The following is a 15,382-nucleotide window of genomic DNA, read 5'->3' on the forward strand; positions in this document are numbered from 1 at the left end:
ATAAAATATATGTTATGATTAGGGCCCAGATGTAGGAGGTGAAGTGGGGGTAGTGGACTGAGAGAAGGGTTTTAACTTAACAGTAGTTGAACAAAAATATTTTCGGAGAGTGTGGCTTGCTTCTCCTATTACAGGGAGGTCCTTTATTACAGCAAGTGGCTATTACATGACCAAGGTATAGGAACATTAATCATTATGTGGGATTACCCACAAGTTGAATGAATGAATGAGAGGAAGACTTATAAACAAATTAACAAAGCACTGTTATAGGGGCTTGGCTGGGATATAGAAACTCCCCAAATAATATTTTAACTTTGTACACAATGGGATTCTTAGCTGAATTTTACTCTTTTCTGTCAATACATAATTACTATAAAAAACAAATATTCTTGCAAGGATGAGAGTGATCTTTCCAAGAAAGAAATGACACTAAAATTGTCTCCCTATTTCATGGATCTGGTTATGCTGCAGGTCAAATATTCTATTTACATTACTTTAATTTTTCAATTACTTTAATTCAGAAAGTTATTACATATTACTATCATCCTGTTTCTATATAACTAATGAGATAGGTTCTACCAATCAGTACAATAAACATTTTTACTTGACAAGATTTGCTGTGTATGTAGGGTTTTGCTCTTTTTTAAGATTTTATTTATTTATTTGAAAGAGAGAGAGCATGAGCAGGTGGAGGGGAGCAGAGGGAGAGGGAGAAGCAGACTCCTGGCTTAGCAGGGAACCTGACGTGGGGCTTGATCCCAGGACCCTGAGATCAGTGAAGGCAGAGGCTTAACAGACTGAGCCATGTAGGTGCCCCTAAGTTTTGCTCTTATAGAAGAAATTAAACCTTGGTAGAATTACATAATAGAAGATAATATCTTCAGGTCTAAAAGAATTCATGAGTACTTAAAAATACCTACATTAGAGTTTACACATACCCAGAATAACCTGGCCCATTATCATTAGTGAACGACAAACTTTTATCTAGAATATCACCCATGAATTGTACCAATTATGTGCCAAAGTACAACATTTTTCATCTAAAGCACAATGAGCTCTTTCTATAAATTCTAAAAGTTCTGAATATAATAAAAAACAATATCATCCTCAGTTTTCAGATAGAACCTAGCCTATAGTATTGAACCTTACAGTCACTTTAATGGTGATTCTTAAACTATATAATTACAGGATCTTATTACAATGTCATTTCAGGTAGGGGCGCCTGGGTGGCTCAGTCGTTAAGTGTCTGCCTTCGGCTCAGGTCATGATCCCAGTGTCCTGGGATCGAGCCCCGCATCGGGCTCCCTGCTCCGCAGGAAGCCTGCTTCTCCCTCTCCCCCTGCTTGTGTTCCCTCTCTAGCTGTGTCTCTGTCAAATAAATAAATAAAATCTTAAAAAACAAAAACAAAAACAAAAAACAATGTCATTTCAGGTAATAATGCTCAGAAATAAATGAAGCAAGCAACCTTGAAATCAGTTATTCCTTCAGATCAGGAAATTACTTGTATCAGATATAGTAACTTATTTCACTCTATTAGAATCTCAAGAGTAATGACAGCTAGTAAGAAAAATAATTTATTGGGGCGCCTCAGTGGCTCAGTCGGTAAGCATCTGCCTTCAGCTCAGGTCATGTTCCCAGGGTTCTGGGCAGCAGAGAGCCTGCTTCTCCCTCTCCCTCTGCTGCTCCCTCTGCTTGTATGCTCTCTCTCTCTGTGTCAAATAAATAAAGTCTTAAAAAAAGAGAAAAATATTTTAATTCATGAAGTTTTTTTTTTTAAAGATTTTATTTTATTTTTTTTAACATTTTTTTTTTAAAGATTTTTAAAATTTATGTATGAGAGAGAGAGAGAGTGAGAGAGAGAGAGCGCAAGAGGGGGTAGGGCTAGAGGGAGAAGCAGACTCCCCGCCAAGCAGGGAGCCCGATGTGGGACTCGATCCAGGGACTCCGGGATCATGACCTGAGCCGAAGGCAGTCGCTTAACCAACTGAGCCACCCAGGCGCCCAAGATTTTATTTTTTTTAAGTAATCTCTACACCCAACCTGGGGCTCGAATTCACAACCCGGAGATCAAGAGTTGCATGCTCTCCTGACTGAGCCAGGCAGGTGCCCCAATACATGAAGTTTTAATGTTATTTTTCAAGACTGGAATGAAACAGATCCTAATATTAAAAAAAAACCCTCCCCTTAATTATTATTTTTTATAATGCTTAAGGCTTAAATGTTAAAATTCCAACTTAGAGTCAGATTTTTTTCATTTATTATTCTAAACTTTAATGACATTTTAAATACCTGGGCTACTGAAGAGGGATTGAAAAAACTTCATCATGGACCTAAAAAAAAATTCCACAATTTTTCAAAGGATGTTCCTGACAAGAGTTAAAAAGCAAAATATGTTTAAAATAGCAAGTTGTGGCTTTTAGGAACTATGCAGAGTCAAGAGGCATGGAAATGGTAAGGGACAGAAAGAGAAAAAGGCTGCATTAGGTCCATTAGATCTGCAAAACAAAGAGCTCATTTTTTCAGCGTTTTTGCCACTTAATATTCTAAACATTTAAAAAAAGTTTGACTCAGGGGCGCCTGGGTGGCTCAGTCATTAAACATCTGCCTTCAGCTCAGGTCATGATCCCAGGGTTCTGGGATCGAGCCCTGCATGGGGCTCCCTGCTCAGCAGGAAGCCTGCTTCTCCTTCTCCCACTCCCCCTGCTTGTGTTCCCTCTCTCATTGTGTCTCTCTCTGTCAAATAAATAAAATCTTAAAAAAAAATAAAAATAAAAAAAGTTTGACTCAACTGTCTAATATGAAATTACAGTTGATTTTTCCTTTTTCATTGATTAGCATTAAATGGTAGGCAAACACAGATAGTTCAAAAATTACCAATCAATAACATTTACAAAGATATGAAGATTTTTAAAAAGATTTTATTTATTTATTTGACAGAGAGAGAGAGAGACAGTACAAGCAGGGGGAGCATCAGAGGGAGAGGGAGAAGCAGGCTCTCTGCTGAGCAGGGAGCCCCACACGGGGCTTGATCCCAGAACCCTGGGATCATAACCTGAGCTGAAGGCAGACGCTTAACCAACTGAGCCTCCCAGGCACCCCTAACAAAGATATACTTAGAGGTACTGGTAGTAAGAATGAAAAGAGGAGAAAAGATAATCCCAGAAATCTCAGTGTTTTTTGTTTCAAGAGATTTGACGTAGAATATTTAATTTGGACTTCAATGATTTGTCTTTGTCATAATAGACTTAATATACTTTTTTTTAAAAAAGATTTTATTTATTTGACAGAGAGGAAGACCGCAAGAGAGGGAACATAAGCAGGGCGAGTGGGAGAGGGAGAAGCAGGCTTCCCGCTGAGCAGGAAGCCCAATGCAGGGCTCGATCCCAGGTTTATGACCCTGGGATCATGACCTGAGCCGAAGGGAGACGCTTAAGGACTGAGCCACCCAGGCACCCCGTGATTTAATATACTTCTGAGCTAAATGTTTTTACTTTGAAATTTTCAAAGTCAGTGTTATTCATTAATTAGAAAAAATGTGCCATGTTTGTCCTGTTGTTTTTTCTTAGTTTTATCTCAATCATGTAGTTAGAAACATATTCACTGTATGCCCTGCATTATACTAGATGCTGGAAATTATCTTCCTAAATTATCATTTTCTATAGTATAGCCAAGTTCTGAATGAACAGTACTTCTTAGCAAAAATGCATTACACCTTATTTATTTTAAATATTTTATTTATTTATTTGACAGAGAGAGACATAGCGAGAGCAGGAACACTAGCAGGGGGAGGGAGAAGCAGGCCTCCCCCCAAGCAGGGAGCCCGATGTGGGGCTCGATCCCAGGACCCTGGGACCATGACCCGAGCCGAAGGCAGACGCCTAATGACTGAGTCACCCAGGCGCCCCTGCGTTACACTTTAAAATATTCACTATAAGCCAATAAAGATTAGCTTTGATTAAAAAATTTAGAAATTGGGGCATCTGGCTGGCTCAGTTGGTAGATGTGACTCTTGATCTCAGGGTCAGGAGTCCAAGCCCCATGTTGGGGGTAGTTTACTTAAAAAAAATTTAGAAATAAGTGTAAACACTTGTCGCACAGGTGAATGTGACTATAATATGGGTTCTTATATGGTAGGGCACACCCTCACCTCTACAGACCTGGAGATTGTCCTTTCCAGGAAAGGCCACTGAACTAGAGAAATGTGATTCATTTTTACTTAAATGTGATACAAGAGGGATAGAAGATTATATTCCCTCTATACCATGAAGCTGAAGGTCTTATTATGTCCCTTTCATCAGTTGAGGCAATGTTACTTTGAATACATTACTAATTAGAGACTATACCTCAATGTCAAAAACTTTAGAAAAATGGTGTCACATTCAAACCCTACTCATTACCTTTACAGTCTATATCTCTTATGCATCTTGCATATAAGACTCTTAAAATTAGGTCCCTTGTTACTGCACTGTCTCATTTGTTTACTTATTCAATAAGTATTTACTGAGCACCAATTAATGCAAGATACATAGAAAATGAGTTAGAAAAAATAGTATTCTCAAGAAGATGGAATTCTGGTATGGAAATAAACATTTATACCCATAACAGAATATTATGACTGCCATAATAGAGGTGTAAGTGGAGTGACATATCAGAGAAGAAGATTAATCCTGAACAGGGAAACTTCAGTTTGTTCTAACTATAAAGTTGTCCTTGAAAGAGTAGAATTACAAGTAGAGAAGGGAGAAAAGACATTAGAGTCTGAGAGGACATCATGAACCAAGGCAAGAACACATACGATCTATATAGCAAATGCAATTTTACAGACACTTAATATAATTGGGATAAAGTTGCAGAAAGTGAAGCTGAAAAGGCAAGCAGAGGTCAGACGACAGAAGGCCTAGAATGAAGTGGGGAAACTTGGATTTTATTCAGTATGTTTCCAATCAGAGGAGAGACATAATAAGATTTATGGGAAAATAGTGGCAAAATGGGTGAGAGAAGACATTAAAGAACGCTAATTAGAATCCTGTTTTTGTTTAGGGAAGAACTGATAAGAACTTGAACAAAAGCAGGAACCACAGGAATGGAAAAGAACAGGAAAAACTCTGAGGACATAGAACTGATATAATGGATTCAAATTTAGGAGAAAGTGAGGAAAATCTAAGAAATTAAGTCTAGGTATGAAATAATAGAAAAACATATATTGGTCTCTGCCCCCAGTTCCTGATACAGAGCTCCTAAATCCCTTGGAATTTCCTGAGTGATAGGAAAGTCTTTTGTTCTAATGAGGTGATTGTTGGTTGGCTCCTGGATGGGGGGGGGCTGCTCACCAAAAGATCAAGCCATAATTAGAATCTTAAAACTTTCATTCCCACTCCCCATTCTCTGGAGAGGAGAAAGGGGCTGGAAATTACCTTAGTAACTACATGATGAAGCCTCCATAAAAATTCCCAAAATACAGGATGTGAACAGCTTCTGGGTTAGTGAACATATCCCTGTGCTGGGAGGGTAGTGCACCTCAACTCCAGGACAGAAGCTCCTGGGCTTGGGACCCTCCGGGGCCTCACCCTATGTGCCACTTCATCTGTATCCTTTATGATATCCTCTATTATATAATAAACTGATAAACATAAGTATTTCCCTAAGTTCTGTGAGCTGGTCTAGCAAATAATTGAACCCAAGGAGGGGGCTGTGGGAATGTTAATTTATAGCCAGTCAGTCGAAAGTACTGGGGACAAGCTGGAACTAGCGTTTGGCATCTAAAGCAGTGGCAGTCTTGAACTGAGCCCTCAACTTGCGGAATCTGATGCTAACTCCAGGTAGAGAGTGTCAGAACTGAACTGTAAGACATTCAGCTGGAGATGGAGAACTGGTGGGAATAAATCCAGTATCTGGTGCCAGAAGTGTTGTGAGTGTTAGTAAGGAAGCAACAGTTTTTCCATTCACTAGGGTTGTTTGGAAACAGAAAATGTAGGCTTGGGGAAGAAGGTGAATTCTGTTTTAAGTTTGATCTCTTAGGACATCATAAAAAATACCAAATAGGCAGTTGGAAATGTGAGTTTGGAGCACAAGAGAGAGGCTTTAATGAAGATAAAAGATTTGAAGTCATCAGAACTGGGCAATAAATGTGACCACTCAGGAATAGAGAATAAACTAGGAAGCGGGTAGGGGAAAGAGACTCAAGGAATGCCCATATTGAAGGGTTGACAGAAAAAATAAGAGAATATGGATGAGAATGAGGAGATTATTTGTAATGACCTCTGAGTAGAACTCTAGAGTAGTATATAGGTAGATCCAGATTTCCAGCATTAGAACCATCAAGCATGTTGGTGGTTGGAGGGAGGGTAGAGCCATGAATCAGAGGCTGAGAGAAGGCTTTTTGGGAGGCAGGGGGTGGAGGTGGAGTAGGGGTATAGGTAGTGTGCACGGATGAGGGAGACCTGAGCCCAGCCATTTCTTTTATAATAAAAACCACAGAAGGAAAGAAAACCAGTTTGGGAGCATTTCTTCTCTTTCAAAATATGTAAGAGATAGGGATAAGGACAGGAGTAGATTCTGAAAGAGGTCAAGGGAAAAAAAAACTACCAGCCCAAGTGCAACGGCTGCTTCACCATGGGATGGTACAAAATAAGTTATTTCAATGAAACAGTTCCCTGAAATGAGTTCAAAACAGGCATACTATATGCTTTATGTGGCTTTAAAAATTATGAAATAGGGCGCCTGGGTGGCTCAGTTGGTTGAGCGGCTGCCTTCGGCTCAGGTCATGATCCTGGAGTCCCTGGATTGAGTCCCGCATCGGGCTCCCTGCTCGGCGAGGAGCCTGCTTCTCCCTCTAACCCTCCCCCCTATCATGTACTCTCTCTCTCTCATTCTCGCTCTCTCAAATAAATAAATCTTTAAAAAAAAAATTATGAAATAATTCAAGCACACATGAAATACATTAACAGTGAAATTACAGTATATTTATAATGGCCACGTATTTGGACCCTCCTAGATTGATTTTTTCTTTTGGACTGTTTTATGTCATTACCTGTCGGCTGAATGTATTCTGTACATGCATCCAGTAATCTTCAACTGGATCATAACAATATATTGCCTTGGTCAGTCCACCAGCAACATATATCAAGTTGTTTAAGGATACGGCTGTTATACACCTCTTGGCAATTGGGATAGCTGCACGAAGTAGCCAAGAATTGGTTTCTGGATCATAAGATTGAACCTAGTAATACACAGAAATATTTTATTGAAATTTATAAACAAAAATGCAAATTTACTTAATAAAAAAGTCTACCAATACATAGAAACATGATTAAAAATTAAATCCCATTAACTACATCAATTAATTCACATTAATTCACAGAATTAAGAAAGGTTAGCTTGACAGGGAAATGTCTGATTTATAAAATTCTCAAAAGAAATGCAAATTTATTACTATCAAACAGAATAGAGTAACAAACACAGGTTATTTCCAGGATGAATGGATACTACACTACCATGATAAGTTTTCTTTACTTACTTCCACTAAACTAACAGTCTAGATTTTTTTTTTTAAGATTTATTTATTTTAGAGAGAGAGAGGAGAGAATGCACGTTAGCGGGAGAAGAGGCAGAAACAGAGGGAGAGGGAAAGAGAGAGAATCTCAAGCAGACTCCCTGCTGAGCATGGAGCCCAATGTGCAGCTTGATTTCACAACCCTGAGATCATGACCTGAGCTGAAATCAAGAGTCGGACACTCAACCGACTGAGCCACCCAGGTGCCCCAACAGTCTAGATTTTTAAAAAACTGTGTCATATAGGATAACAATGCCTCAATCTGAATACAATTTCTTTATGCTTTTAGGAAGTCCTTTCTTCAAAAGAACACAAGTAAACTTCAATTTAGTATACTTTGAATTATCACAAATTCTGAATTCTAAAAATGTAACATTTGACCACATTATATTAAAGTTTAATTAAATAATTGATTGGGCACCTGGGTGGCTCAGTCGGTTAGGTGTCTAACTCTTGGTTTCAGCTCAGGTCATGATCTCAGGGCTGTGAGATGGAGCCCCGCATCAGGCTCTGTGCTCAGCACGGAGTCTGCTTGTACCTCTCCCTATGTTCTCTCTCTTTCAAATAAATAAAATCTTTAGAAAAATAAATAATTGATTGACAAAATTCAGTTAACAATTGCTAAACAGGTTAGGCATCAGACAATTGTTTCCAGAATAACAGTATTTTCTGAGATGTCAGGAAGGAAATGTTCTTTTGTCCCAGGAATTCGATGAACTGTAGCAACTTTGAGCTGCCCTCTATTGACATTACAGGGGTTTCCTTTCTTTTTTTGTTCTAAAAAATACTTTTAAAGTATGCAGAAGATGACCCACTTGGAAGCAGTGTAGTTACTGTATCTTACCCTCTGCTAATTCACTTCCCAACTGTGTTTTTTGTCAGTAATTTTTTGATTCTATAGACTATAGCAGTAAAAGGTTTAAAACAATTTATTTAGTATAATATCCCAACACTGAGATTAGTTTCATTTAAAAAAGATTAGGTAATGCTTTTTACAGAAAATTGGTAGATATATTAGGAGTTCACTTCAGTAACTTGAAACTCAGTGTTTTTCCCCCAAAGTATAAAGTACTAGACAATTTTTAAAAGGTTCCCTCACACTAAGGGACCTTGCTATCTATTTGATAAGCTTTGTGTATTCTTCTTCCCGTATACATCATTGGTAATTTCTGTAAGAGAACATGGCTTACCTTATCAGAACAAGTATTATCATCAGGTCCTCCACCAATCACAAACAATTTGCCTACACAGCTAGTCACGGCAGGAGAACTCACTGCTTCCTTAAGGGGAGCAACTTCAGTCCATCGATTTGAAAAGGAATCATAACATTCTACGCTGCTAAGTCTGTTTTGTCCATCATAGCCTCCAACAACATATACCTATATGCAAAATACATGGAAAAATCCTAATTGTCAAAAGTCTGAATTTTTAACTAGTTGGCTAAGGAGTTAAGGGATCTGTCCCCTTTAAAAAGCCCTTGATAACTATAATTGCAATAAATTTAGCTTAGTTTTTGAAACTTTTATTAGCACCCTCTCACCACCGAGCAGACTTTTTAGACTTTTTTTTCATAATAGCACCCCCCAATGAAGTTTTAATACCACAGATATATTGTATATCTGTTTATGTACTGTATGTATATCTGTGTGCTTTATATATGAAAGAGTATAATTTTTTCACCCCCAAGAACCAATCTTCACACCCTTAAAAGTGATACTGCTCGCACTGAGAATTACATGATTCTTTAATGCTCACACTCATGGATGATGAAAATGTTTGACTATTATAAAGTAATAAAGCTATAAAACTAAAATATTAGATAAGGAATACTAGACTGTAAGATCACTGAGGGCAGTGCCTATCTTGTTTTTCATTTTAGTTATCTACTGTGCTTAGCAAGGTACCTGACACATAATGAACTCTATACTATATATTTCAAAGGGCTTCCACAATATGAGGAAGGCAGACAAATTAGTGTCTTTATGTGACAGCTGAACTAATCAACAAGCCATTTATTAAATGACCTATATGCCGATAACCCATTAAGAATCATGAGATACACAAGAAACTTTAACTTAAAAGAGGTTTTTCAGTTTAACATGCACAATTCCTTTATCAACAGTCATTATCAATTCTTCCCTCCATATCTAAATAACTATTAAGTCCCACTGAGTCTTCTTTCATAGCATCTCACATCTGTCCCTTCCTTTTGTTTCCCTTTGCCACTATCCTACTTCAGGATCCATACCATTTTAGACTTCTCAATTAATCTCCTGGTCTCCACTCTTGTGCTCCCTCAACCACAGATTCATCTTCCTAAAATACTTCATCAACTCCTTTTAATAGTTCAACAGCAGATGCCTAAGTGGTCAAGGCCAAACTTCATATACCAACATTCAAGTCTGTCCACAATTTATCTTTCTGTACTCCTCCAAATTTCTTGAGCAGCCAATGCTATTTTGTATTTCAATGTTGCACTTCTCATATTATGTTAAAATGATCTCTTGGTGGGTTTGTTCTCCAAACACTATGAAGTTCAGAGCGGTTAAGTAACTTACTCAAGGTCACCCAGCTGGAAGAGTATATGGAAACTGTGGCACAATGTAGCAATTAAGGGCATGGCTTTGAAGGCAGGAGAGGCAGGGTTCAATATCTAGCATTGCTATGAAATGTAAACCTTGGGCAGTTTACTTACCCTCTGAGAGTCAGTCTTTGTTTCCTCAATAAAAATGTACACAGTAATAGTACCTATCACATAATTTTGAGGATTAAACTTTTTACCATTCTCCTGCATGCATAAATTAAAAATATATGTTGTGGGCACCAAGATGAAAGGACTCTAGATTAAGAAAATCCTGAACTTTGCTTTGCCCCAGCTTTATCACTTTCTGTGTAACCTTGGGCAAGTGACTGATCTCTTTGAATTAGGTTTCTTTATAAATTGAAAAAGTTACACGAAATTTTCTCTACGATTCCTTCCTACTCTCAGATTCTCTATTCCAAATCATCTTACCTAGGTTTTTTAAATAGAGACCATTTATAAATTTAAATACTTTTATAGGTTTGAATTCAGTTTATATTGTAATTTTTTTAGGGTAACAGTTTCCATGATGTGAGTACTTGCTATGTAAGGTAGGAAAGATTCCTTTCATGTCTTGATTTACTGCTTCTAAGTTTTAAGTAACTTCAAGCCAGGTATACTAACATTTGTCAAATAAATTTGTGTTCACCAATCCATACATGATATTTGAGACATAAGTCATATGCATTTGCCTTTGTACTTTCAGGCAAAATAATTACAATTTTTTTAAAGTCAGATCTCTTCTCTTTCCAACCCCTTGAATATTTTAGCTGTCCCTTTCAGTAATATTTTATCATTCTTGAGGCATGGCTACCAAAACTATATATAATATAGTAATTACTGGCAAACTAGTGATTTTGGAAAATATCCAAATAGAATTAGCATTTTATTTTATTTTAATTTTTTTTTTTTAGAATTAGTATTTTATTTCCATTACATCTATCCCAAGGTCCTCATTATTTCACTGACCTTGTTGATAGCAGCAGCACAATAGATCAATATCCTTAGGAATTAACAGTAGCTTTCAAAACTGTGCTTTGAGAAACTCTAATATTCTGTAGTATAGAAATTTCAAGAAGCCTCTATGGGGAAACAGACCAGGGCTGATGAGAGGCTGATTGGGAAGGGTTCCTGCACCATCTCTGTTTCTATTAGAGCAGTTCTGTTTTCTCACTGGTTGCTCTAAAATGTCTCCGCGAGGGCCCAAAAGGCAACAATCTTTTTAGAAGGGGGTATCAGGGAACCAGTCAGAAATACATGTGCAAGCAAGTATGCTGCTTTTATTCAGACTGCTCATTAATTTATGGTAGCTTTGAAGGAGCTAAGAGAGATGGAGGCAAAGAAAAGCTAAAGAGCCCTTGGCATACTGCTGTATTTTTATCTGTGTAATGGCTTTTTATATTAGATTTAACTTTTTTAACTTTAAAAAAGAAGGTGTGGCTGCTTTTAAAAAGTTTGGAAACCAGTAGTCCACAAGTGTTTCTCAGGTTCCTAAGGACAGAGAATGGTTCAGGACCAACATACATTTATTTATTTATTTTTTTAAAGTAGGTTCCATGACCAGCATGGAACCCAACACGGGGCTTGAACCCTGAGGATGAAGACCTGAGCTGAGATCAAGAGTCGGACGCTTAACCAACTGAGCCACTCAAGCGCCCCCCAAATTATATATTTTTAAATATTTATTAGCTGCAGTCAATAATCAATTTTCTTTAAAAAATATTGGTGAGGGCGCCTGGGTGGCTCAGTCGGTTAAGCGTCTGCCTTCGGCTCAGGTCATGATCTCAGGGTCCTGGGATCAAGTCCTGCATCGGGCTCCCTGCTCTATGGGGAGCCTGCTTCTCCCTCTCCTCCCCACTTGTGCTCTCTCTCTCTCTCACTATTTCTGTCTCTCTCTCTCAAATAAATAAAATCTAAAGATAAAAAATAAATAAAAAAATAAAATACATTGGTGAATTTATTTTAACACTATTTTAAATTTATTTTGTCCCGAACTTGCATAAAGAAAAAAAATAACATCAGTCTAGATAAATATATCTCTGCCTGACTGCCGAAGTCAGTAAAGGGAAAATGATTGCTTGGATTAGACATCGGCCTGTTTTTGTACTTGATGTAACTCCTTTATTTTCCAATGCTTCTTAGGCATTCAGACTCCAATGGAGCATGAAAAGAGAAATGTGCTGCACTGCCACAAATTCCAAATTGGGAGAACAAAGTATCCATTCAAAAGTACAGTGTCAAATTGTTTATACCTTCAGTTTATCTATTGAGGTTAGAAATGGAAGGAAATACAATTTGAATCCAAAATACCCAGACAGTGAGATGAAGGATTCAACTGTGGTATTTATTTTGGAAATGTGCCAGCAATAGTAGTAAAAAGTGGTTTCTCTTACTTTACCAAGGAGGACAGCCATTTTGTGACGCCATCTGCCTTTATTTAGAGAAGCAACTCTGATCCAAATATTTAGCTGTGAGTTATAAATCCACACATCACGGCCATTGATTCTTCCACCTTTAAATGCAAAACAATGTACACATAATAATATGTATATCACCAAGGGATTTATGCTCAAGGCATAGATATATTATAACATGGGAGTTACTCATCCCATCTAAGAATTTGTGAATTCAGTTCAATAAATGAAAAAGGACCATCTTAGAGCTTAATGGAAACAGTTCTACAGAGCAGATTTAAACTTTGCCGACTGTGATCTTGAGAATTATAGGCCCCAAATAATAAAATGCAGAATATGAATTTTACAAATGTGTAAGACTATTGATTTGAATCAGACATCAGAAGCACCCAAACAACAAAATTTTAAAAAGATTTTTAAAAAATCACCCATTTTTTTCAAAAGCATACCATTGTACAAAATAAAGTGTGTGTTGTTATATTGTTCAACATGTAGTAATAGAGTAACTCGAAAGCTGATAAAATTATTAACCAAATAACAGACTCAAAACCATTGATAATGTAGTTATACTTTGTATAAGTCTGTCATTTTATTGTCTCAGATTTTAGATGTAACATCACATAAAAGAAGTTCAAGTTAAGGGAAATCTTATTTCATAAACTTTGGGGAGAATTTCAGAAAACCTGGGTGGACCAGAGATGCTTAATTAATTCTATGAGTAATTTTCACTTTGCATACTTCACTGTGTTCCTTAAAACAAAGCTAACAGGTAAAAGTTCTAAAAATTATACCATATCCTATATGCACTTGAGATCATTTAAAATTTGACAATTAAAGGCATTTTTCTGGTGGATCTTTTATAAATCATTCTGGATCATCTTGAGCCTGCTTTTAAGAGCAAAAAATCATTCTCAGTTTTATTTGTTGTATAACAAATACTTTCTGCTGAAAGTGGGTATGTTCACTTTCATATTTTCTCCTGAGACACTACTATTGTTTAAAACAGCCAAGCTGTGTTCACATTAAAAGTAGCTACTGTAATAATTCTCTAATTACCTGAAACAAGAATGTCATTCCTTAGAGCACAGACTGCATACTCTGATTTGGTAAATTCTGGAAGCTTAGCCAAAGACTTCCATTCTCCTGTCACAGGATCATAGCACTCAGTGTATGGAAGATTAAATCCTCCAACCCGTTCACAGCCTCCAACGACAACTATCACCTCAGAATAGCCAGTTGACCTAAAATAATTATTATAAGAATGTATAAATAATAAAATACACTCAAGATTGTTGAAAACTCTAAAAACATACCATTAACATAAAGAAAGTAGAACATTATTATAAAGTAAACAGTTAAGTTTATTCTCTGAGCATGTGCCAAATAATACAGGCTGCCAATGACTTTGAGAACATTTGCAAGGGGTTTTAGTGACATCATTTTCCACAGAAAATTTCTATGGGTATTTTTTTTCTTTGAGTTTTGCCCTAAAAATTGTAAAGCAGTCCAAAGATCCTACCTAACTCAACTGGAATCCTGGGAATAGTAAGGATGACTTTCAAATGCAGTTTTGCAGTAATTCAGATATATATAACCATACTAAGGTAAGATAATATAGGAAAATAGTGATTTTTCATCAGATTGCTAGTTCTTTTTTTTTTTTTTTAAGATTTTATTTATTTATTTATTTAAGAGAAAGAGAGCAAGAGCAGGAGGACGGGCAGAGGGGGAGGGACAAGCAGACTCCTGCTGAGCAGGGAGCCCAATGCAGGGGCTTGACCCCAAGACCCCGAGATCATGATCTGAGCTGAAGTCAGACGCTTACCATACTGAGCCACCCAAGCACCCCATATTGCTAGTTCTAAAAAAACTAATTCATAGTATAATCTAAGTACCCTTTAAAGGAGTGTATGTATTTGTTCGGAATCTATTTTTTAAAATAATTTTTTAAAGTTAAGTACGTGAAAGTAATCCAAATCAAAACACCAAGCAGTCCTTAAAGTGTTAACAGAGTTTATAACAAAGAATGTTAAAGGAAAAAAAGCAAGACAAAAAATTGTACAGAAGGTCTGATCAATACTATGTAAAAACTGTGTCTGGAAAGAATATACCAAAGTGCTAATGATGGTTATCTCTGGATACTGCGGCTTCCTTCTTTCTATCAACACAAATTTTCAAAATGATAATGAACATGGATTATTTTTAGAGTGGAAAAAAAACAACATTTAGAGCACTAAGAGAATCCTAAGGTTTATGTTATCATGGACTTCTTTTATTTTATAGTTTAAATTTAAGATAGATACAGGAAAAACTAAAAGCTTATTCAAGTTCTTTGTTGTTATTCATAAGGCTCAATAGAAAGTTTGGAATTTTAAAATTATTTGGCTTTTATATTTTTTCACAAATATAACTGAAATGAAAAAGGTCCTGTAACTACATTTTATGGTTGTTACAATTTTGATCTCATGAAGCAAAATGCTAACAATCCCTCTTCTCTTAACTTAAATGTGGACGGAAAAAAGACCACATCAGAAGACTGATTTGTAGTTTTAGTCAGTATGATGTTTCACAATTACACTAGGAAAAAAAAAAACAAAATTAAGTAATACTGGTATGTCACTTTAACACAGATACTATTTCTAGCTACATTTACTCATAGCTTTTCCAACTAATAATCATTCACCTGTTCCATGCCAGGCATACTTTTCCATTATAAAATCAGAAAAATATATTGTAGAAAAGAATCCTATTCAGAGATGTAATAAAAATTACTTTTAGGAACCCAGAAAATCATATAACCCTAATCTAGTATATAGTTAGACATTATCAGAAGG

At 36.6% G+C, this 15,382-nt stretch overlaps 1 protein-coding gene across 1 annotated transcript in view; it reads right to left on the reverse strand.

The window, feature by feature from the left end:
* KLHL24 (kelch like family member 24) overlaps nt 1-15,382 on the reverse strand; it is a 45,839-nt gene that overhangs the window by 5,207 nt on the left and 25,250 nt on the right. Inside the window, exons 5-8 of the mRNA XM_044920078.1 lie at nt 13,605-13,789; nt 12,528-12,646; nt 8,744-8,932; nt 7,032-7,220 (exon numbers count right to left, since the gene is read on the reverse strand). Of these exons, the coding sequence (XP_044776013.1) occupies nt 7,032-7,220; nt 8,744-8,932; nt 12,528-12,646; nt 13,605-13,789 (682 nt within the window). The remainder of the gene's footprint in view (nt 1-7,031; nt 7,221-8,743; nt 8,933-12,527; nt 12,647-13,604; nt 13,790-15,382) is intronic.

Source organism: Neomonachus schauinslandi, chromosome 1 (assembly GCF_002201575.2).
Source record: "Neomonachus schauinslandi chromosome 1, ASM220157v2, whole genome shotgun sequence".
In the NCBI taxonomy this organism is placed as follows: Eukaryota; Metazoa; Chordata; class Mammalia; order Carnivora; family Phocidae; genus Neomonachus; species Neomonachus schauinslandi.